General features: G+C 43.2%; 1 protein-coding gene across 2 annotated transcripts in view; it reads left to right on the top strand.

The window, feature by feature from the left end:
* ADAM17 (ADAM metallopeptidase domain 17) overlaps positions 10,148-23,877 on the top strand; it is a 30,690-nt gene continuing 16,960 nt past the window's right edge. Inside the window, exons 1-3 of one of the 2 annotated variants that reach the window (XM_021390457.1) lie at positions 10,148-10,388; positions 22,353-22,485; positions 23,024-23,157. In XM_021390457.1, coding sequence (XP_021246132.1) covers positions 10,292-10,388; positions 22,353-22,485; positions 23,024-23,157 — 364 coding nt within the window. In that variant the 5' untranslated portion in view covers positions 10,148-10,291. Of the gene's footprint in view, positions 10,389-21,039; positions 21,158-22,352; positions 22,486-23,023; positions 23,158-23,877 lie in introns of those variants that run through there. The other variant, XM_021390458.1, reaches the window with a different exon arrangement.

Genomic DNA, 23,877 nt, shown 5'->3' with positions numbered 1-23,877 from the left:
CATGGCAGGGATGCTGGAATTAGATGATCTTTAAGGTCACTTCCAACCCAAGCCATTCTATGATTCTTTGATGATTCTGTGATTTATTTAAGAGATGTGACAATGTCTGTTTGCAGAAGACTGACTCACTTCATTTTGGAAATTAGTTATAATCAGATAGTAACAACTGTTGGTTACTAAGGACCTAGGCTGAACCCTCGCCAGTAACCACACATCATCAGCTGTAAGTTTTCAGTCCTCTGAGCCACTGAAGCCTTTTCATAACTCATATTTCTAGTTTCAAATGGAGATAGAAAAGTGTTATTAAAGTTTAAATTTTGCACTAAATATATTACTTGGACTATAGTATGTTTGGTCACTTAAAAACACATTTGGCACAGTAATGACTGGTTGTGTTGTCTGGAAAAACTGAAATGCAAGTAAAAATCCCTAAAGTCCTGTTTACTCTATGTTCTTGTATTGCAAGGTGCAAGTAGCCAGTTAAATACTTCTCAGGGTAAATTTACCTTTTTGAATAACTTAATTATTAAAGTCATTATATGAAATGCCAAAGGCTTGCACTGTAAAAACAATGCTGAAGTTTAATAAACTCACACAATGTGGAAAAAAAAAAAAAGCTAAGGTTTACCTTCTCTCATACGTGCAATATCCTTGCACTAATAGGAGCAAGAAGAAAACAAGTAACATGCATTTAGAGATCTTACAAAAAATGTTTGCCATTCTACACTTCTTTACATTGCAAAAATTTCACCTAAAACATTCTGTTCTCTTTAATCTCAGTATAATTTCAGCAAAAAAAAAATGTAGCAACACATCAAGGTTCCATCAAGGTTTCTCTTCAGAACACATAGGACCATCTTTTCGACCACACAATGGTTTAATTTGCAGAGAACCATCTACTGACATTACTAGCCCTACAGGGAAATGACTCCTACAGCAAAGCTGTACATACAGTGCAAAATGCTGGCGGTACATCCTTTCAGACTGTAACCCTACTGAAGATACCCAACAGGGAAGACCATCATTACTGTAATTCTGTGGCTATTGTGATGCGGACACTGCTGCCCAAGAAGTTCTGGGTAAGACTTCTGTGTAAAAGGTAAGTTTTGGGCTATGGCATCCAATCACAAAGTTTACTGCCTTTGTCTGACTTTTCTCAGTCAGCTACCACTGGGGAGTGTTCCAGACAGCCCAGGCATCAGAACAAGTGTAAACTTTTGTTTTGCATAATCAGTTACACCTTTTACTCTCCTTTTTGTTACCTATACTTGTGAAGAACATAAGTCAGGAAAAAAAGAACACAACGATCCACCATCGAACTAACCAGCCAGGGAAATAAACCATGTACCTAGGAGTTCACAGCAGTTTAATTAAAATACATGCAAGGATAAACCATACTCGGCACCATTTAACTGGTCAAGCTGGAATATTTTTGCTGAAGTTGAAAGAGAAAAAGAGAAGGTAGGGCAGACAAGCTGTCAAGGGTACAAACGCAGGATCAAACGCTCTGGCAGCATTACAGAGTTTGATCTTTTTTTCTTAAATTTTGTTCTCAGTCACCTTGTTGACCTCCCCATCTTCCATGGCCTCCTTCATGGCCTGTTTCAGCACCCTTCTCTGCCCTGATCCCACAGGGTCAGCCTTTCTGTGTCCCAGAGGGAGAGTTACCGGCTGCTGATTTCTGAAAGAGGAGAAAATTTGAACTGGCTGAAGCCAGGTATACAGGTAGCGTAAGATCAGAATCAAGAATCCTATGTGTATCTTTGAGATAGGAACGGCATCCTTTGAACTGCATTCTTGATGATATTTGTCACATACTTCCTCAGTAACTTCAAAAGAGTTTGATTCCTTTGATTACAGTGCTGTTTACCTGCTATCTTTACTAAGAGGCATTTGCTCAGAGCAGACAGTCATTTAAACATTACCTGTATTATACTTACTCTCAAGTCCAAAATACTTTCATTTACAAACAGTCATATTAACATCCCTGGTTAAGTATAAAGCAGTATTCTTTTGAGATCAAAAGCATTAGAGTGATAACCAAGTATGATTTTTTTCCTAGATTTGCAGTAAATTCTGTGCCCATGATTGCTGCTTTAGGGACCTTAGAAGGTCCCTAAGTTCTCTGCCATTAACAATATACTGTCACATTTGAGGAACAGGAGCACTAAGTATTACTCTCAGTTTTCATAAGGAAAATTCTCTTGCCTCTAAATAACCACTTAAAATGGATCTAGCAGTGTGCTCATTTTCAGACCATTTCCCAGTTCTTTTAAATTAGTGCTTTATATTAGCAAGTGTAGCAGGTGCACAATAACTATGAATACTTGGCACTTACAGGGCATATTTGATGTATCAGTACCCACACATTACCACTGGAAAACGAACTCACACACAGAAAGGTGATGACCTAGCCAAAGGTCTCCCTGCTTCCATAAAGGTTTCTTGAGTTAATTACAGCTGAAGAAATATTGAAGAAATATTTGGCCAGTAGTTTCCTTACTGTGGCCCATGAGCCACTGGTACAACCTCTGCAGAATGACATGAAAATGTGTTTGCAACAGCATTTTCAAGTAGGCTCTTAATAAGGGAGTACAATAAGTTTTGAGAGTTGACCACACTCCAGTGGTCCAAACTCTTGGGAGACTAATGACCTAGTTTGACATTTGTGGTCATAGAACCACCAAACTGCTCCTTACGATGGTATAGCTATGCTACCAGCACAAACCAAATTGCAGCTCAATGAATAAGCTAGCTCAGCAGCTTATTTGCTGACCAAGAGGGCAGATGTCAAGACATTTTACTACCACTACATGGAGTATACTTTCAACCCAACCTCCAAATGTACAGTTTAATTACAAATACATCCAGGAGAAGGATGACAGCCTACACTGGCATAACCAGGGAATATGCCTTCTAGCAGCACTCTTCTGAGGCAGGAGTGTCCCTTGGAAGAATACTTCACTTTGTCTTCCTGTTGTGTGTACTGTATCAGATCTAGCTGGTAAGCAAATCACACAAGAGTGTAATCAGGCAGGGCTGGGGTGAGGCAATTGTATGAGTCACATATTCAGCACATGCAACTGAAAGCCCTGTAGTGGGAACAGAAATGGGGCACCATGAAGGTGAGAGATCAAAGGCACATTAATACAAAGACACATAAAAACAATGATTGAAATCTCAGCCAACGGGCAGGTGACTCTTGAACCGCGTGTAGATTTTAAGCAGTTCAAGCACGCCTCCTGCATCATCTCCTTCATGCTGACGATGCGGAGGATGGCTTGGCTGGGTAATCTGAACCCCAGCTGTTAATGAATCGAGCCAGCTGGTGCCCCTGAGCCTGACACTGGAAGGATGCCTGCAAGTCACACACATACCTGCCCATTTAGCTGTGGTGAACTGGTGTCCCTGATGCAGGCTGCTCACAGGGACTTTCTTTTCTCTTTAGAATAGATTTCATGTGTGGATCCTGGTCATGCAAAAATTTTGTTACAGTGTTTGTAGACTCAAGGCAAAGAAGTGACATGGAAATAAATCCTCTTGGTCTTGCAGACAGAGTTAGCAGGACTATTTGGTCGGAGAAAGAACTGTGAGGAGCTGGATCTAGATTTCCTGTTGGTGCAGTTACTTACTTGGAGCATTAACACTTCATACCTCCGTTGCTTAGAAAACAGCTGAATGAGTCAAAAATAAATAAGGAGGATCAACCTTCTGAACAGGCTGATAGCTTGCTGACACTGAAGGCTGTACCAGCTCAGCAAAAAGCTGCCTGCATTCCTCCAGTTCTGGCGCAAATAGGTTCACTCAGCCAGTGGTGCAAGCTAAGGTAGTTCTGCCCTGTCCTGCTGCTGCTAAGCTACCAGGCCATTGCAGGAGATCAGAACTACTTCTTCTTGTCCTGGTTTTCTCCCTCACTAGAGGCTTTCAAGATGGTACCCTGGGGGGCCTTAAGACAGACAGACAATTTCTCATTGTATAAGAGGAGAATCACTGCAACATTTCAACACAGCAGAATGTTTGTTCAAGAACACCTGGTTCTGCAGGAGAGTCTGAGCTCCTATTTTCAGCATGGAAGCCAAGCAAGATGCATGGTCTTATTTTCTTGGCTGAGGCATTTCAAGCTATTCTCAGCAATGCCACATTCACAAATATGGTCTACTACAGCTCTAATGAGAATACCAAGCAAGGGCTAATGCTGCGTTCCATGTATTCCATGAATTGCTCTCTATTTGAGTTCTTGCCAAAAACCTAGATGGCATTAATGCATTCCAGCACAGCCTTCTAGCTCATTCTTTTCCTGTTTCTTGGTAGTGTAGACTGTGCAGCATTCAATACATTATTTTTTCATAATGTTAAGTCTCCACTGACACTTAAATACCATATTGCCAACATAGCTTGTGGGAAAACCACAACATTTTCACCTTGCAACCCTCACTTATGAGAATAAACCTCACTTGTGAAGTCAACCGTACGCTGATTTCATGGTTTGTCCCAGAGAGTTTCATTTGAAGATGTTCAGAGGGCTGAAGCACCTCCCCTATGCTGGGAGCTCTTCAGCCTGGAGAAGAGAAGGCTCCAGGGAGGACCTCATAGCGGCCGTCCAGTACCTGAAGGGAGCCTACAGGAAAGCTGGGGACAGACTTTTTAGAAGGGCATATAGGAACAGAACAGGGGGAAATGGTTTTAAACTGGAAGAGGGTAGGTTTAGACTAGATATCAGGAAGAAATTCTTTACTGTGAGGGTGGTGAGACACTGGAACAGGTTGCCCAGCAAGGCTGTGGATGAATGTGGAAGCATTCAAGGCCAGGCTGGATGGGGCTTTGAGCAACCTGCTCTAGAGGGAGGTGTCCCTGCCTATAGCAGGGGGTTGGAACCAGATGATCTTAAAGGTCCTTTCCAATCCAAATCATTCTATCATTCTATGATTTGCCCCTTATAAAGCGTCTGTAATAGTTCTAACAAAAACTCCACAGGGACCATTTTTATATATACGAAGATGTAGACTTAGATTCATACACATACACACAGTCAAAGCAGCCAGCAGATCTTTCCAGATCTTCATGTGTGCAATTTAATCAGCTAAAATTTCTGGTAATGTTTTTTGTAGTTCAGTAGAGGTATGTTCAGTTGTTTAGCTGCCAGTCTTCACTTGGGTTGCTAGTGTGTGCTGGTAATTGGTTCCCCCTGTATCTCCTACATCAAAATATTGCTGGAGCCTAGCCCATGTTCCATTACTTTCCAAAAGATCACATTAGCAGTCCTTACATTATTTCCTAGAGCTATATATTAGCCTGATAAAAAAATATCGCCAGAAATACATTTTATCTTACCTAATACTTAGATCCTCTTTTTTTCTACTGTGTACTTCAAATAAGAAAAGCCTGCTTTCTTAGAAAAGAAAATCAATAAAAATACTGATATCAAATGAAAAGCAGATTATCAGTGCCAGAGATGTTAATTTTTGCCAGTGTTTGTGACATCTGTTCTGTGGGAAAGAGAAATCACCAGGATATGTTTTAGAACCAAAACATAAAGCCTGGCAATGTGAAATCAGGTTCTGTTCTCTTCTTTTTGTAGCTGTGAGTGTTATCAAACAATTGCACTGGCACGACAATAACAAAGCTGCAAAATGGATCCTTTGAACTTAAAGGGAAGTATGTTGCCTTGATACATTGATATGTAATTATAAATGTAAGCCTGGCACTGATAGAAGATTAAAAACTAAGAATAGGCTATTACAGTCAAAATGATCAAACAGAACAGAATGTGTCCCTCCGTTACATATTGTGAGGTCCTTTCAGGCCAGACTTTGCGAGGCACACACAGTGAAACCACAGGACCTGTTTAAATCAGAATTTATACTACAAGAATCGCAGAAATTGCCTAATGTGATTTAGGAAAAGATTTTAAACCCCATCCTTTCTGGATTTAAAGCAGTGCCAAAGTTCTGGTTCACTGAACAGGGCTGAGATGTTTGTGAAAGCATGAGCCACCTTGCCAGAGATGCCCGTAAAGGTGAGAAAGGCAACTGTGGAAAATAACCAGCAAATCGTAAAGATGAGTGTTTTGTAGTCATCATCACAACATGGAGCATTAGAAAACATTGGAAAACTCCTGAATGACTTTGTCGTTGACATACGGTGGATCTTCAATATATATGTCCAGTTCTAAGAGAGTAGCAAGCATTAAAATACGAAGAGGTTGGTGTAGGTTTTTTTTTTCCCTATTAGGGAAAAAGTGTATCAGTCAGATGGCAGAAGTATCTTTGTTATTTATATATGCAATCCTACATAAACATGTGTCACCTTTCCTAAAAAAGGAATAGACAGAAGAATGGCAGCACCATCTCCTGGTCGATATAAGAAACGGGGACCACTTTGTGTCAGAAAGCAGGGACAACTAATTTCTTTGTGGGTTTGAAAAGAACTGTACCAGGAAGTAACTGCACAAGGGCACATGCCCCCTCTATTAACTCTGATACGCTTCAGGGAAGAAAAACATTTTGTGTTGCTATGATTACGGAGAGCACACACTCACAACTATGAAGAACTAATTTAGGTTGCTTCTCCCTTCTAAAAGCTCGACCATGTTGGACTCTCTGTTTTCCTTTACTTGTGGTAATAGCAGATTTCAAAACTAGCATGGCATGTAAGTTAGGCCAGCTGCAGTGTATTAATGTAGTCTTGAAAGATAATAGAAGGCCACAGAAGTTTCCAATAGTCAGAAAATAATGGAATATGTTAATTTAAGGAGTTGTAGCCAAGTTTCTGTCTTGCTGAGTAGGTAAGGGAAACAGCGGGACAATATTACTAATTCTGTAAACTGCTGGATCATGAATGTGGAAGGCTATTACACTTACTTAGAAAGTGACAACAAGCCAAACTAAGTGAGGGTAAGGTCTGTGGAGCAATGAATGGGGATATGGGAAAAAAAATCACATGGACATAAAAGAAGTGAGACTAAGTCAGACAACTTAGTGAAAGACAACCATAGAAGAGAACAGGGAAGAAAACAAGAAAAAGGAGAAGAGAGAGATTCTAGAAACTTCTACAGCTTTTTCTTGAAAAGAATAGAACTGGCATGCCACAGGAGTCCAGATCTCATTTATCAGAACCATCTCAAACAGCACGAGGGAAAAGACTTGGCAGTGAGTCAAATTTTCCAGTGTATTAAATGAAAATAAAGCACTCCTTGCGTTACACAAACAGGAATGGTCGTTTGCTGTGGGGTTTTTTTGTTTGTTTGTTTGTTTTTGTATCATGCTTTGAGAGTTATTTTGCTTTCAGAAACTCCCGAGTGCTTTTAAGGAATTTTTCTTGTAGATGATCACGAAAGTTGTAAACGACGAGTTATAAAATCATTCATTTCACCCTCCTCCCAAAGGAAGAACACTCCTTATAAGACACAGGACTTTACTCAACTGAGATTCAAAACCCGAAAGTCATAGGGGTTCCAGTGATTCCCATGGGAAAATATGTAGTTTTGCACAGCCCACGGTCTTGCACATGGGTGGGGTGTAGTTTTGCTTATCTCATTAGCTCAGAACCAAGATCAGGCCTTTTGCCTTGGGGCATCATTTGCTATTCAAACATGCACAAAACAAAGGTAATTCTCAATCATTCTCCAGGGCCTGCTATAAAATCTAGCTTCCTTTCTAATCAAGTTATTAAATAATATATTTTAGGAATTGCTCTGGTTAGTGAGATAATGTCTTTCACCAAAATACACTAAATGCTGTTTCCCCATACAAGTTTCATCATCTCCTTATGTATTTATCATATTCCTGTTTAGTTCTTAATGACATAACAATTAGAATTCCTCTTTGGGGAAAGAATGCATTCCTATCAATATTGGGTATCAACAAGCTCTGAAAGTGCTCTTGTACTAGACACGATGCTATGTTTATATAAATCCCCAAACTAAAGTAAAATTTGCACCCAGACATGCCATCAAACCAACCTACTACTACAAAATAAGTGATTCTTATTAACACTGAACAAACAATATTGCTAAATCAATCATACTTTTTAAATTTACTATTTACTGTTATACTAATTGCAGTGTCTAAATATCTTAATTTACTACTTCCCTGTGCTTGATTTTGTCAAAATAGAAATCACAAATACTCCACAGCCCTAAAAATATTTATGGACAAACAACTTTTACTGTTAGCATGTCCTTGTGAGATATGAAATAAATGGAAGAAAGAAAAAGATGGAGTGGGAAAATGCAACTGAAAAGTGAAAAAGAAACCTTTTACTTGGCTTTCTGTATCTTGCCTAAACAAGGTACAAAGAAGTAAGAGATAAAAATTCCACAGCTCAATAAAAAATAAAATGGATCTGTTCTGAGACCTGTGCAAATCAATAAATGATTTGAGAACAGGCAAAACTAGTTTGTAGATTAACAAAAAACCAACACACACACACACAACAAAAACAACCAAGCAAACAAAAGCCAACAAAAACACCTATTCTGAAAAGTCCTATATAAAGTTAATTCTGAAGAGTTGTGGGAGGTTCCCACAATATTAGATGACATCTGATAAAACAGCAAGTGAAAATCGATGATGCCAAATGCCAAGTTATAACCTTCTCCAAACAGTCACCATGAGGAACACCAGCTGATCTAGTAGTTGTTACTACTTAGAAAAGAGATCCTGGAATCTGGGTGGAATTTCAGCTTCCTGAAATCTCTACTCTGTACTCAGTAGAAGTTAAAAAATAGGAAAGACAGTAAAATTTAGACATAAGGAGAGGTAGAGGATATATATTACAGATATACTGTATATAAAAGTACAGAGAGAGTCAACAAGGATAAATATAAATATGAAACAATATGCCATATAAGGGAAGACTAAATGAAACACAATTTTTCATTTGGGGAGAAAAAAAGAAGCCTTTGAGGGTTATGAGAGAAATCATGAATACTACTGAAGGAAGGAGAAAAGGTACAAAACTTAACAACAAATCCTTTTCAAGAGGACTGGAGAGGATTTCAATAATATTAGTGTATCAAGTGCCAGAAGCTTGTAAGGAGTTCTGAAATCCACCAAGAGAACTGGGTGTAAAATCAGCATTCAGAGATAAAGCTATAAGACTAGGAGTAAACAATTTTTACAGTGAAAGGAAGTCACCAATGTACCTTCATATTTGAGTGCTTATTCATAAATAATTTGAATAAGGAGGCGAGGAGTGAGAAGACAAAGCCTTCTGATACCACATTGCTCATGGAAGGAAAAAAAAGGTGTGGCTGAGAAGAACTGCAGGAAGATCTTTCAGTGCTCAGGGTTCAGTTACCCATAGCCATGCTTTAGAATATGGGAGACATCTTAACGGTTCTGGCACAGAACCTCATGGAGACATGGTATTCTGAACCTTGGAAAGATAGCCTATGTCACTGGTGAGGGTGGAAAGACACTGGAACAGGTTGCCCAGCGAGGTTGTGAAAGCCCCCTCCCTGGAAGCATTCCAGGCCAGACTGGACGGGGCTGTGAGCAACTTGGTCTAGAGGGAGGTGTCCCTGCCTATAGCAAGGGGTTGGAACTAGATGATCTTAAAGGTTCCTGCCAACCCAAGCCTTTCTGTGATCCTATGATTTGAAGCAGAACCCACATCTGGGCAACTGACCTGAGCCTTCAGTGGCTGGCAATGCAATAACAACTGATTTTCAATACTGAGAGATGCAAAGTGATGCAAGTGAGGAAAAAATAATTCCGTATTTCACGTAGAATAATTTCTGTCATTCACTGTGCAGACCATTACACCTGAGGAATGAGATCTAGCAATCTCAGTAGGTACTTGGAGGACAGTGGCAGCTCAGCGCTCAGCAGTGTTCAACAACACAGTGAATAATAGAAATGTTTACGAAAAAAAAAACACACCGAGAACACAAAAAGCAATTGTGCCACTTTGTATATCCAGTGCATGGCCGTATATTCAACACCGTACGCTGTCCCCATCCCACCATCCCGTAGAATTGGAAGAGTTCATAGAACAGCAATACACATCCCCCACAGAACGAACAGAAGCGGATCACGGCACGCACCTGCGTGTCCACGCAGGACCGCCCCGCAGCGCCCGCCCGCCGCCTAAGATGGCGGCTCCGCCCGCACCCACAGTGCTCCGCGCGCGGCCGCGCTTCCGGGTGCGGGGCCTGGAGGGCGGTGGGCTCGGGTCGGCGTGAGGTGCTGTGGGTGGGCGGGGCGCGAAGTTGGCCGGACCGAATGTGAGCGTCGGAACAGAGTGAGCGGGCGGACGGAGGAGCGGGAGGGAGCCGCGCGCTCGGACCATGAGGCTCCGGCTGTGGCTGGTCCCTGCCCTGGTGCTGCTGTGGGCGCCGGGCGGGCTGCAGGCGCTGAGGCGGCCGCCGCGCGGGCAGCGTTACGGTAAGGGTAGGGCGGCACCGTGGCGGCTGCTGGAGGGGGTGGAGGGGGGAGAGCGGCTGCCCTGAGGGGAGCGGAACGGGGAGGGCCGTGGAGGCAGGGCTGGGGCTTCTGGAGGCCCTGCGGTCCCGCTGCCAGGGTGCGAGGTGCTTGGGCGTCGGTGCGGAGTCAGTGCTGTGCCTTCGCTCTCTGCCCGGGAAGCTTCCTCGCGGCAGGCTGCGGTGGGCTAGCCCAGGGCGACCGTATTAACGCTATCCTTTCGTGGCTCTGCTTGAAGTCACCATCGCAGAGAGAGCGTGAAACTGTTTGAGCTGAAGGTGGATTCTAGGAAGCCTAACGTGGAGCAAGGCTGTTTTATCTGTCCCCATACCTGAATGCTTGCTTTGGAGTAAATGTGAGAAGTAACTCAAATGATTTTTCAGAGACCGGATCTCTTGTGAAAAGGTTTTAATTTGCAATTGCAGTGGCGGGCGTCCTGCTTGCAGGAGTGCACAACCAAAAACACATTGCAGCCTTATATCTCCTATCCCCCCAGTGCTAAGATTTCCCCCCGTTTCATCGCTAATTGAGTATTCCAGCTTCACAATCTCTCTGACGCTTGCTATCTCGCTTCCTTTATTGCTTCATAATTTGTTACCTCCTGATCTTTGCTAATTTTGTAAATATTTATCCTGTCCGCCCCATCCATTTCCATGATCATGACACTGGAGCCTCCTGCTTTCTGCTCATCTGCCTATCCAAGCATATCCAAGCTGGTCTGTGAGGCTAGGCCAGTAGGATTTTTCACTTGCAAAAACACAGTCTTAACTTTCACACCTCCCCTGCTGCCAGCTTCACGTTCTTTGCACCCACGTCCCCAAGGTAGTTGATAAAGTCCATTTCTCTTTGTTTCTCTACATAAGCAGAATCCATAAAACAGTTGCCAAACCATGATCTCCTGCCAAATATCTTCCAGATAAGTTTGTTTCTTCTTATGCTGTTCTGGGTGCAGATGTCTGTCTTACGGCCTTTACCTTTGGTAGCCCACCCTCCTCCAGCAATCTCCCCAAGGGAAGAGAGAGAACACAAATTAACCTGCCAGCCGCAGTCTCCTCTTATCTCTCAATAACGCACATACTTTATTCTTTAACCACAGACAAAAACTTATCTTGTATCAAGGGTCCTGAAGTATATCCCTTTGGTTCAACATTCTGTTACTTATCAAAAACAATATGTCATCTCCCACATAAAGAAGCTGCAGATCTCTGTGAGATGAGCACAAGCTTCTCCCTGTGGAGAAGCAGAGGCCGTGGTCACTCGTTGCCCGCTCAGCTGTCTCCAGGTGCTAGTGGTGACTGCTCCAGGCCCCTCCCCCTTGTGTAGGTCTCGGACACCTGGCAGGTGCCAGCCTGTGCCTCTGTCACTCTCCCACACCTCTGGCTGACTTTTTGCTCTGTGCAGGCCACAGCAGTTAGTCACTGCAGGAAACCGGTGGGGATAGCACCCGGTGGGGGATGTTCCAGGAAGTGTAGCAAAATGCAACAAATACAGCGTATCCCTTCAGTGTCAAGGTCAGGGGTTTCTTCGGGAAGAGGTTCCATCTTGGGCCATCACATGTTATGCCTTCTAAAGGACCTGTTTGCTGCAAACTTCTGTAATCCTCCCCTAATTCTTTTGTATTTCTGGCCTCCATACCACCATGCCCAGACTATGAGCTCTTCCATTTTATTAAGTAATGTGTGGAGAAACTCCTTTCTTCTACTTGCTTGCAAACTTTTACTCTTGGGTTCTGTTGCCAGAAACAGTGAATATGGAACAATTAGTCATTTTCTCCACACTGTTAGTGACTTACAGAAGTTTATAATTTGTCACCTTTGTAGTTTTTTTTTTTTTTCAAGTGAGAAAATCTTGGTCTGTGTAATAATTCTTAGCTGGGGAGGAGGTTCACAACTTTACTGGTCTCTGTTACCTTCATGTATGCACCTTCTATTGGTATGGATTTTTATTTATTTGAGATGTCTGGCTAGGACTGCAGCCAGTGTTTGTGATACAGAGGTGCCATGGGTTACTAGTGGTGAAGCAGAATGATGAATGCTTTTTATTTTGGCCTCTCTTTTTGTTGTTTAATAGTCATTCCAAGACTTTTTCCTTGAGTAGCAGTAACTATGTTGAAGTACTTTGCACAAATACAGTGAGGTTTTTTTTCTCGCACCTACTCACACACTGAATTTCATGAAGCATTTTGTTGTTCCATCATTCAATACATTAAATCTGTAAAAGCACTTTGTGAGGTAGCTCATCTGAAATAAAAAAAAAATCCGGATACACTCAATTAGTTGTGTTACATTTATCCATGCATTTCACTCTTTCAGAAAGCTAATAAATAGGCACTAATTCCATGAAGAGTAGTACAGACTGCTCACTACTATCTTATTTAGCCACTGGTTTACTAATTCACACTTCGTTGTTGTTATCAGTTTGTCAGGGAAGCAAAAGTCAATAATTTTTTTGTTCTTTTTTTTTGGTGCTGTTCTTTCGTGTCCATTCTTGGGGTCATCTTTGCAGTTTAGGTGTTTTAGGGGCTCCTTTGATTATTTTTCTGGGTTGTTCCTTTTGATTATAATAATGGCTGTTTCACATACTAGCTTTGTCTTTGACAAACTGCTCTTCAAAACCTCTTTGCCTGCTTCACTCTGATTTTATGTTCATCTTTTGCTGCAGTTCTGTTTTCCTGGCCTTACATACAGCTCAGTTTTCTGAAATACCATCTTTTCTTTGAAATAAGGTCTACTTTGTTCTGTTTAACCAGAGGTTGAGTTTTCTGGGCTGAAATAATTCATATCTCTGACAAGCGGTCTCCTTCATGAAGTTTCAAGGGTTGTTGTTTCATGGCTAAGAATTTTCTCGCTCTTGAAAAGCTTTTTTTTTTTCCAGTAAGAAGAAAGTATTATTGAGCGAAAAAAGAATTTGACAGAATAGAATAAGTAGATGAAAAAGACTTGTGTCATTTCCTAGCATTTTTCAGCTGAAGGAATGTTAGGGTGTGGTGCTCCAGCAGTTTGAACTGATCTAAATAGGGACTGCCACAATCCTGCTTTCTGATCCCTTCCTCATTTTTGTGAGTGCATGCACAGAGCTAAGCTGCCTGGAAGCTGATCACCATCTTTTGGTAAGGGGTAGAGCATCTCTGTTGGGGTAGCTTGTGCCATTTGCTCCTGTGTGTGTGGACTGGGGAGGGGTTGTGCATAGGGTGGGAGTTGGAGGTAGGAGCGCATCAGCCTCAGTTTGAATTGTCTCCAGGTTATCTGGAAGTGGTGCTCTTCACAGGGAGCCGAGGAGCAGCGCTGAGCTCTGCTCTCTGTGACAGGGCCCAAGGGAATGGCACGGAGCTGTGTCAGGGGAGGGGCAGGTGGGGGTTTAGGGAAAGGCTCTGCACCAGAGGGCGGTGGGCATGGAACAGGCTGCCCAGGGCAGTGGGCACGGCCCCAGGTGCCTGAGTTCAAGGAGCATCTGGACACTGCCCTCAGGCACAGGGTTTGGATTTGGGGTGGTCCTGTGTGGAGCTGGGGCTTGGACTCAGTTGTGGGTCCCTGACGACTTGGGATGTTCTGTGATTCTCTGCTGGTCAATACAACGACTCACTATAGTTTTGCCTTTGAAAATTTAGTGCAGCCTCTCTTAGTTGTTTTTTTTTTTCTTTCATTTGTCCTTTATCTCTGAAGATAACCTTTTATAACTATTAAATATTTACGCTGTTTATTGGAGCTCAGAAATGTCTGAATGATAACGGGCCTTAATGTACTTGGAAAGAACAGCAGCACAAATATCCAGCTTTAGTGTTGTTGAATGTTTTGCTATACCTGAACTACTTCAGTCTGTTTTCTGTTGCAGCATGTTGCCACAAAGCAGTATGTACCCAGGATTGCCCAGAATGGAGTCTAACTATATGTAAAATCAATCTAACTTTTATTGAGATCTCTTAACATAAGCTAAGCAGGGAGCTAGAAGAGATACAATAGCTGTTGCTGTCTTGGGCAGGCAGTGTTCTTTGAATTGCTTTCTTGTGCAATGTAGAAAAGATCAATAATAGATTCTGAGGCAGATAACCTGTCCTTGAGCTGTTCTTTCTCCATGCTTCTCAAATACCACACACAACTCAAAATGAATTGCATCAGATAAAGAAATGATTGATTAAAAAGGTTCAGTACGAATCTACGCAATATACTTTAGTAGACCATACTTTATGATTTGTTGAACGAAAAAAAAACAGTGGTGGTGTTGATGGATAACCTGGGGGAGCTTAGTGATGCAGAAGGCAGCATAAAATCATCTGCAGTCAGTTTTGAATTATCCATCACACTCGGTGTGACAAAACACAGGAAATCCTTAAAGCCAAGAACATAGCTATCTGTAGAGGAGGGAAGGGGCTGGAAGTTTACCTTGGTGTCAAGAGTGTGCAGTGAGATAATTACTGACAAAATCCTTACGCGAGATTAAACTTTGTTCTTCTGGATGGAAGTGTGTGTGCTAACATACTGGCTGGGGCAAGACCTAGGTAAGGGGCAAATACCATAAGTAATTTTGCTACCATGGTCTGCCATTCCATTAGTGTTTCTTATCCTATTTTAACGTTCTCAATAGCTGAACAGCTGTTTTGGTTTGAGCTGGCTCAGCAGTTTCACCCAAAAGCTGAAGTTTGGGGCGTGCATTGCAGTGTACCACACAGAGGAGAGTGCAAGGACATGCAGCCTGAAAGCAGTGTGTTGTGGTGTGTGATACCAGCCCAGGGTGCTGTGGGATTGTTTTGATCGTTGCAGGAATTTATAGAGGCAGTGTTTTCCGTAGGCAGCATTACAGGCTGTAATAAACCTGTAAGGTTAGGGCCTCCTATACACTTTGTCTCCCATATAAACAGTAAATGCTTCGTGTAGACGTGGCCTGTCTTAATGTAAATCATAGCCGTGATTTTTGTGCTGTGCATTGGTGGTTGTTTCTGCAGAGGTACTTAATCGTGGTGGTTTCACCCTGAGGGACAGCTGAACTCCACAGCTGCTCTCGCTCCCATTCCTCAAAGGAGGAGGAGCAGAAAACACAGTGGGAAAGGGCTCAAGGGCTAAGATAGGGACAGAGAGATCACTTAACAGTTACTGTCATGGCTGAAACAGACTCAGTACAGGGAGAGTAGTATAATTTATGGCCTGTTACTAACAAGCTAGACCAGTAAGAACTGAAACGAAGCTAAAAGCATGTTCTCCCCAATACCCAAGGGAGCGGTGGCTGCGATCAGTCCGTAACGCTTCATCTCTGCCGCTTCTCCTTGGTCACTCTCTGCTCCTGCTCCATGTCAATCCCTCCCACGGGATGCTGTCCTTCCTGAGCTGTTCCCATCTGGGCTTCCCGCGGGCTGCAGCTCTCCAAGCTCTGCTCTGACACGACTCTGTACCGTGGGGCCCACTCCTCAAGCACAGGGCCCCGTGGATAGCAGCTCCCCCAGCCCTCCTGCCCAACTGCGGGCTGCTCTCCATGAGCTGTAGCTCCAGCCCGGGGCTGCTCCTGCAGGGGTACCCATGGGCTGCGGTCTCCTCCAGGCAGCAGCCACTGCTGCACGTGGGGATCTGCTCTGCGTGGTGCCCATGGGCTGCAGGGAACCAGCTTGCTTCACCGTGGGTCACAGAGGGCACCCCTGCAGCCTCCCCTGTTACCAAAACTTTGCCTAAAGTACTTTTTGTGGCTTGTTTTCTCTTGTTCATGTGAATCAGTCAATGTTTTAATTTTCAACTGAGAGAAATAATGATATATGATAAAAGTATAGTTCCTCAGATAAGTACTTGAAGTCAGCTAAGTGAAAAACCTCAACACTGCATTTGTTCCTAAGTTGTTACAAACTACCTTTAACTATTGCAACTTTTTTGTTACCAGAGCATAGCCATGTGGTTATGTGGCTTTGGTTTGACCTATAAGCAACCAAAAGTGAAATGTCTCTTTGCATTCGAGGTTGTTCTTTGTAGTATTTTTTTTCTTTTCTCCCACAGTTATAAACTGACAGCTTGAGTGCTGCTGTTCATGGCTGATAGCAGCAGTGACTCATCTCAATTTCACTCTTCTGCTCTTGGTTAACTTTGCTCGTTGTGGGGATTTCCTGCAGTCTCTGGGTACCAGTGGTTCTGCTAATCTTCCTGATGTTTGTCATTCCTGCAGATGGATGTGGCCGTACTGCTTGTCAGCCTGCAACTTCTCCACTTTTCAACCCGTATTTGTGTGGTTCAAGTCCTAATCTCTGATCACAGTATCCATCCTTCTCTTCCTGTGTTGTTTTTAGTATGTGTTATCCCTTTTTTCCTCCTTGAAACTTGCCTTAACCTACGCAGGTACGTGGCCTAAGGGCTGAGGGGGGAAGGAGGCTCTGTTCTGCAGGGAGGCACCTATAGCAGCCACCCACTCGGTTTTGATCCACAATTAATGAGCTGTTGAGCAAGTACTTGGTATCCTCTGCATTCCCTGCCTTCCTTTTTTATCTTACAGATTTTTGTCGAAACTGTCAAGCTCTGCCTCTTAGTGCTAGTGATATGCCTTGAATTTTGGAAGGCCACAACTAAATGAGTGCAAAGTTATATCCAAAAGGAGAAGTGCAGTCAGGCAGAAGGGGACTGATCTCACTACGGTAGCCCAGGCAGTAATTAGTCTCTGCCTGGAATCAACTCCACTCTTTTAAAATGTTTATTTATTTGGGAAACAGCAGGATTTTGTGGTGTGTCAGCTCAGTAGCGAGACTGACAGTTTTTGGAGAGCCAGATAAATGAGAAGACTGCATCTTGTGACTTGGCTCTTCTTGTCGCTAGGACATATGAAATCATGTGATTTGGGGTTTCTTTTGAGAATCATGTCACATGGTGCTGTTCTGGTTTAAGACAAGACAGCTGTATTGTCCTTGTTTCACTTTGAATGTGAGGTTGTTAGTTCGGAGGGCTTCCTTGTCTTTATAATGTCAATATCTGAGCAGGTTATTGCATTTCTTTTTTCCTCTAGAAAGTACTCCCTGCTTTCACAGATGAGACAGATGGAGATACTAAATCAAACAGAAAAACCTCTTGTTCCTTCCTGGTCTCCATTTATGAGGTGTGTAGTGAAGGAGAAAATTTCCAAGGTTGGAAGTTTGTGAGGTAACATATAGAAGCTGTCGGGGGGATTTATCTGTATTCAAAATAACGAGAAATAGCAGCTTAATAATCTGTATGGTTTCTGCCAAATAAAATCTGCACGCTTAAAGAAAAATATTGCCCAGAAACAGATGAATATTTCCCTGTATGGGAAAGCTTTGGAGTAGTATAAGGGTACAGCTAGATGAACAAGTTTTTCCTGAGATGAGCTAAAGGTTGTTCTGTAGGCTGCTAGCTTTTCCACAGTAGCCATCACCGGGCACTTCCAATAGTGTCCTGTGTGTAAGGTAGTTAAAACTGCAGGAAAAGCAGATCAGCTCACATCGGAGGGGCAGTAAGTCTGCTGCCTGCCTTACACAGCCCTCAGGCTGGGAGGTAAGTGCACCTGGAGGCTTTGTCTGGCTGTGCGGTGACTAAGTTCAGGCACTCCTTTCTGATGTGGTTTAGCTATTTTGTTACAGTTAGGAACAGTTCAAAAGCATGCCTTTTGGAGTGCTCAGCATTAGCACTGCTGGTGTGGCTGGCCAGTCTTACTGATGATTCTGTCTAGAAATGTGTTTGAACAGTCAAAGTCTTTATTGTGCTATCTTTTATAAGCAGACTGACATCTATAGAGTTCTTGAACCTATTTCTCATGCAGGTTCTGCTTGTGTATACTCACTGAGCAAATCAACAGTTGCTTTGGAGGAAATAAGTAAAACGATTTCCCGAAACCATTAAGAGCATGCATGGGCTCTTTCACACGAGGTGAGAGTGCTTCAGTTCCCTTTGTTTTCTGTCTGGCAGTGGCTCTGTATCAGATGTACTGGAGGAAGAGGTAACGGTACGTGTAACAAGTGACTGTGGAACAGCTTTCCCACAGATGGATCTCCTCATAGAATCACAGAATGGTTAGGCTGGAAAGGGACCTTAAAGCCCATCCAGTTCTGACCCCCTGCCGTGGGCTGGCTGCCCCCCAGCAGCTCAGGCTGCCCAGAGCCCACGCAACCCAGCCTTGCGCTCATCCAGGCACGGGGCTCCTACAGCTCTCTGGGCAGCTGTTCCAGGGCCTCACTGCCCTCTAGATAAAGACTTGCCTCCTGACATCTAACCTAAATCTCCCCTCTTCTAGTTTGAAACCATTACCCCTTGTCCTATCGCTATCTGCCTGCGCAAAAGGTCAAAGTGGACATTACTGCAAGCCCAAGGACAACCGTTCTAGGTAGGGTGCTGCAGACTTGGTTTAGCTCTTACTGTTAAGGTTGGAAAGACTTAGAGTGGTGTTTTCTGGTCCAGATTAGGACTGTGAATTACATCTGAAGTGTCTCTGTTGCTCACTCGAATTCAGGTATTTTTATGCGTGAAGAAGAGTAGTGTCGGATGGCTTCATGAAGAATACGGAGCCCTTCAACCATTGAGTCATTGTCCAGCTGAACCGGGGGAGTTGTTAGTGAGCTGCTCACCAGCTTTTGGGAGTGTTTGGTGCCGGCTGGAAATCAGCTAGAGCTCAGGACCCATCCACACAAACACGGACCAGAGCCCTTTTTTTTTTTTTTCCGGACTTGGAGATCCGAGTGATTTAACAGTCCCACAGCCAAGTGCTTGCTGTGCTTGCACCCGGGCTGCTGTCTCCAGGCTTGTCATCCCACCCCACCACCTCTTCATGCAAGATTTGTTTCTGCTTTTATTCCTTGTTGGATGGTTACAGGAATAACAACTGTAATAATTCCTGCAAACTCCTCTGGTGCTCTGGTGGTCACTTTTAATTCACGGAGGTAAAATTTTAAAATGCTGCTCGATCTGTTATTTTAATTAGATACATTTTCTATAATCAGATAACCATGAGGAGAATTTTTTAAGATGTTAATTTTATCTTCTGGTTTCAAACTTTGTGTCTCTAGATAAGCTCAACCTATGCATAAATAATGTAATTCAAAAGAATGCTTATGAAATGGCTGACTTGCCTCATTTACTTGTTGCTTTCAGGGCAATAGATTGAGCATGAGATCATGGGAATTCACTGTTCTGCTTATGAAAGCCAGAGTGGTTGGAGAAAGATGCCACTGATATTTGAATTGGAAGCAGAATACTTGAAGAGAAACATCTTTTAAAAAAAAAAAAAAAAAAGGCTGTGGCTTCCAATTCCACTAAACTGTTGGCTAGCACGTTCTTGAGCTCTTTGCTGATGGAGTAGTCTGATACAATGCACATTAGCCCATAATTTGTTTGGAAGACACTTTCCTGTATTAAATGGTAGTTTGGGGCGGTAGACTTCGCCTTGACATGGGATGAAAGAAAAGGAAGGAACAACTATTGAGTTAAAAGTTGTGAGGAGGAGCCAAGTCGCTGCTGTGGGTTTGCTTTGGTTTTTGGATTGTCATCTCTGTCACCATTTTTCTTTCCCTGTTTCTCTTAAAAAAACAGAGTGCTTTCAGTGCATGTTTTGGGGGTTTCCTCTGGCAGGGAAGGTGTGTGGGGAGAATGCTGGCTATCATAAAATAATAAAAATGAAGAAGTAAATATTGGGGTATCGTGCTGAAAGTAAGGTGTCCCTCTCCAAAAAGAGAGGAATGCAGAAATCTAGGAGGGGTCGGAAGGGAAGGAACCACGGGAATGTGGTTTGGAAAAACCTGAGTCAGCTCAGTTCATTGAAGCCCACAGGGAGAGACTCTTGGACCACGGGGAAGGTAATGAAGCAGGAGTGCCAGACAGATCGTTAAACTCAAATAAAAAGTAGTGAACTCCGGGATCACAATGGCTCCCGTCCGCAGGCTGCCTGCAGATGGGCTCTGCACCTCTGTGCTTCGTTTAGAATAATGACACGTCATCCTTTATGCTTAATGAAAAGCATGAACACGGATTCATTTTCACAGTATGAAAATTTAACAGAGGAACTGGGGTTTGCGTGTTACGAATCTATTTATTTCCACATCTTTCTGATACCTGAATTAGTTGACTGATTTATGTCTAGCAGCAGCATGTCTTAGAAGTTAATTACATGTTGCAAGTAAAATTAAAAGCAAACAAATTTAGGAAGAAGGAAATGTTAACAAGTGCATTCTTGTTTCAGTGTCCCAGGAACAAGGAGTGCCCCGTTTCAGCTGTTACTCTAACAGAACGTCTTACTCATCGCGCAGCTCTGTAGCTCTTGCTCTTGTCTCTTGCTGAGGTGGAGTGGGACTTCTGAAGTTCTCTTTGCCTAGTAAATAAAGCCGTAATTTCTTTAGCAGACTTCTCAGGTCACAAAACTGAGACTCAAATCGTTCTGGCTGGCCACGGTGATGGCTGCCTCTTGCTCTTAGCCGTGGTGTTTCCCTGGTTTTGGGGCATGCTTTGCAAGTAGGGGTGGAAAGCAGCAGCGGTGGTTGTGTTCTGCAGCTGGGGCCGTGCCCCTCGGGCAGACCTTGGCTCAGCAGTTCCTGTGCAAGGCCCCGAGCAGCACGGCACAGTGGCACTGTACCTCAGGTTTAATTAAAAAGAGTTTAAGACTAGGGTTGCTCATATTTGTTTCTCCCTGCCTGTCCCTGCCCTCCTCCTAGGTGCAGCCACTCGTGAGAAGATGCCGTGCCGTAAGCAATCAGTTACGACATCCCACAAAGGAAGGTGGTGGAAACTGGCTTTTGCATATAACCCGAAATGCTCGGTGATCGATTGCAGGTGCTCTCAACCTGTGTGTTGTAAACAGAAATCAGGAAATTGCAACTGCGCTGCCCTTCCTGTGTTGCCAAATGGCAGGGAGGGGCCACGTGCTAAGGAGCAGCCCAGGAGCTGTGGCCTGGTGGCTTCTGGTGGGAGAACACACGGACAGATTGGCTGTCTGTCAGTGGGCTGTGGGGTCCTGCCTTGGGTGGTGTGGCCTGGTGTGGGACTGAGAGGGGGGTGATGGAATCACAGAATGGCCTAGATTGGAAGGGACTTGAAAGCCCGCTCAGTCCCAACTCCATGCCCCACCTTTTTAGTTTTAAACCATTGCCCCTTGTCCTGTCACTATCAGACCATGTAAAAAGTCAGTCTCCCTCCTGTTTATGAGCTCCCTCTTAAGTACTGGAAATTCTTATGCTTTAAAGCACAACTGGAGTTGGAGGAAAGGGGACTTTTTAAGAACAACAAAAGAATAGAGGCCCTTCTGCCTCCTGTAAGAGAGAATGCTGTTTGCCAGAGGTGCTTGTATACTTCTTAAATTTGCAAGCATCTGCTGAGTATTGTCTTGAATTTGTAATTTGTGCGTGGTTTTCATGCCCTTTGTCTCCCTCCTCTGAAGAAGTTTTCTTGTTTGGAGGAGGGAAGTCAAAGTTCTGCATGATGATAAGGGACTGGGGAACGTGGACATGCCTCACGTGAGGTGCCTGGCTTGTTATTTCTGGTGGGTGAAGCTATGCAGCCATCTATTTTCTGGCTGCTGTTGGATGGAGAGGTAATAACTGCAGTCCTGACCTGCTGTGAATTTGGTAGAAGTTTTCTCGGTTTAAATCATGTTTTGCCTTGGATGGAATGGAGAACAGCAGATGAAGATGGGAAGCTATTCATCCCAGAGCAATGGGAAGTGTTCTTTCCTGTTTGCTTTCCAGGAGGGCGTGAGCTCTGCACAGCCGTAGCAGTAAAAGTGATGGCCTAGTTGCTCTAAGAGTGCTCTAAGAAGTCAACTAAATTCTGTTTCTCTCTGATCACATCTTTTGTTTCATGCTATGACTTCTACTTGACTGCACAAAATGTGCCTTTACAGAAATGTACAACAGTTATCCTAAAATTAGAGCAAACTGTGATCTTGGCTGTAGCAGGCACTAGTTTGCTGTTTGATGTGTGCATTTGTGCAAGAGCCTCTTGAAGCTATCAAACTTTGTCTTTCTTCCAGATGCAGTTGAATCCATGCTCTCAGACTACGACATCCTTTCTCAGTCCAGTATCCAGCAGCACTCACTGAAGAAGAGAGACCTCCAGCCTGAGACTCATGTAGAGAGGCTTTTAAGTTTTTCCGCCCTGCGAAGGTAATTAAATAATCAGCAGTGAAATAATATTATCTTTCAGTTTGTGATGAATAACACGCAGTTCCAAACCCAGCAATAATTATGGTTTCTGTCATGACTGGCCCATTCTTTTAAGTTAATGATCTGTATGGCTGCGTGAAGGGCTTCAGAGAGACTCAGAGGAAACAAAAATATGTCAGGATTCTGGTTGCTGAAATGGCAGCAATCTGCATTTGCTCTTGCTTTGTTCTTAGGTTTAGTTTCATGTAGCCTGCTCTCACAGATGGGGTTGGATTCCACTTTTACCTCATCTTGGCAACGCTGTCAAACTTGATTGTCCTTTGGTTCCTGAAAATCTGTGCACTTAATCTTTTTAACACTTGAAAATGCTCTGTAGATGTACTAATGATTTACAGTTCTGAATTACGTAATGTATGCTTTTATAGTTTGCTTATCAAAGTTAATGCTTCCTAACTTCCTTCGGACCTTCAGTAAAATGGAAATTTTTTCTCTTGTGTGTCTTTTGCTTAAAAATAAATGGAAGTAAATTCTTTTACAGGCACTTTAAATTATACTTAACTGCAACTGCTGAACACTTTTCAGAAAAATTTCAAGCATTAATTGTGGATGGTGAAGGCAAGGAGAAGGAGTATCGCGTTCAGTGGCAAGACTTTTTCACGGGACATGTCGTTGGTTAGTATGGACTAGTCTGTGTGTCAGTGCTGAGAAAGCACAGCTGTGCCTGAGTCACTTGGCCACAGTAAACGCTGTGTTATGCTCATTTTCATCAAATATGGTTAGGATGAACATGCAAACTTTATTCTTATGCTCCTCAGGTTTTCTGGTGGTTTGGGGATTCTTTTTATTTTTGTGGGTGTTTTTTTGTTTTGTTTTGTTTTTTAAGCTGTTGCACCAAGCTTCCAAGATTGGACTTTTCCATTTAGCTTGGCAGCACATGAATATATGGTTTGCACAGGCAGCAGCTTGTGATTTTGTTTGCTTATTTTTGAAGATGATAACGGAGTCTTTAATTGCACCTAGAATGTGGGATTGAAGTGTTTCTTGTCACGGGGAGCAAAGCCCAGGTAGTGGTGATGCAGCATTGCCCATGTTGTTACATTAAACTACTTTAATGTGATTCTTTGGAGGCTACTTTCCTGGCAAGAAGGGGTGTTTTACTCCGCTTTAGTCTAACGCTAACACTTCTGCTAAGTTGTTTTGATTTTTATGTTGTCTTTGTGGTGTGGTGGAAGTCTTCCACTGGAACGCACACTGATATTGGGATATTGCTGGCTGGTAATGGTAATGATCCAGGCTGCCTTTGTTGCCAGAACTATCCCGTGTCCTTTTACCAATCCCCAAGGCCTTCTCAACAACACCCAAAGATAATCAGTTAAGGCCGAGTCTTAATGC

This window comes from Numida meleagris, chromosome 3 (assembly GCF_002078875.1).
Source record: "Numida meleagris isolate 19003 breed g44 Domestic line chromosome 3, NumMel1.0, whole genome shotgun sequence".
Taxonomy (NCBI): domain Eukaryota; kingdom Metazoa; phylum Chordata; class Aves; order Galliformes; family Numididae; genus Numida; species Numida meleagris.
Note: the sequence above shows the minus strand (reverse complement) of the source record. Positions and strands in the feature narration are given on the sequence as shown.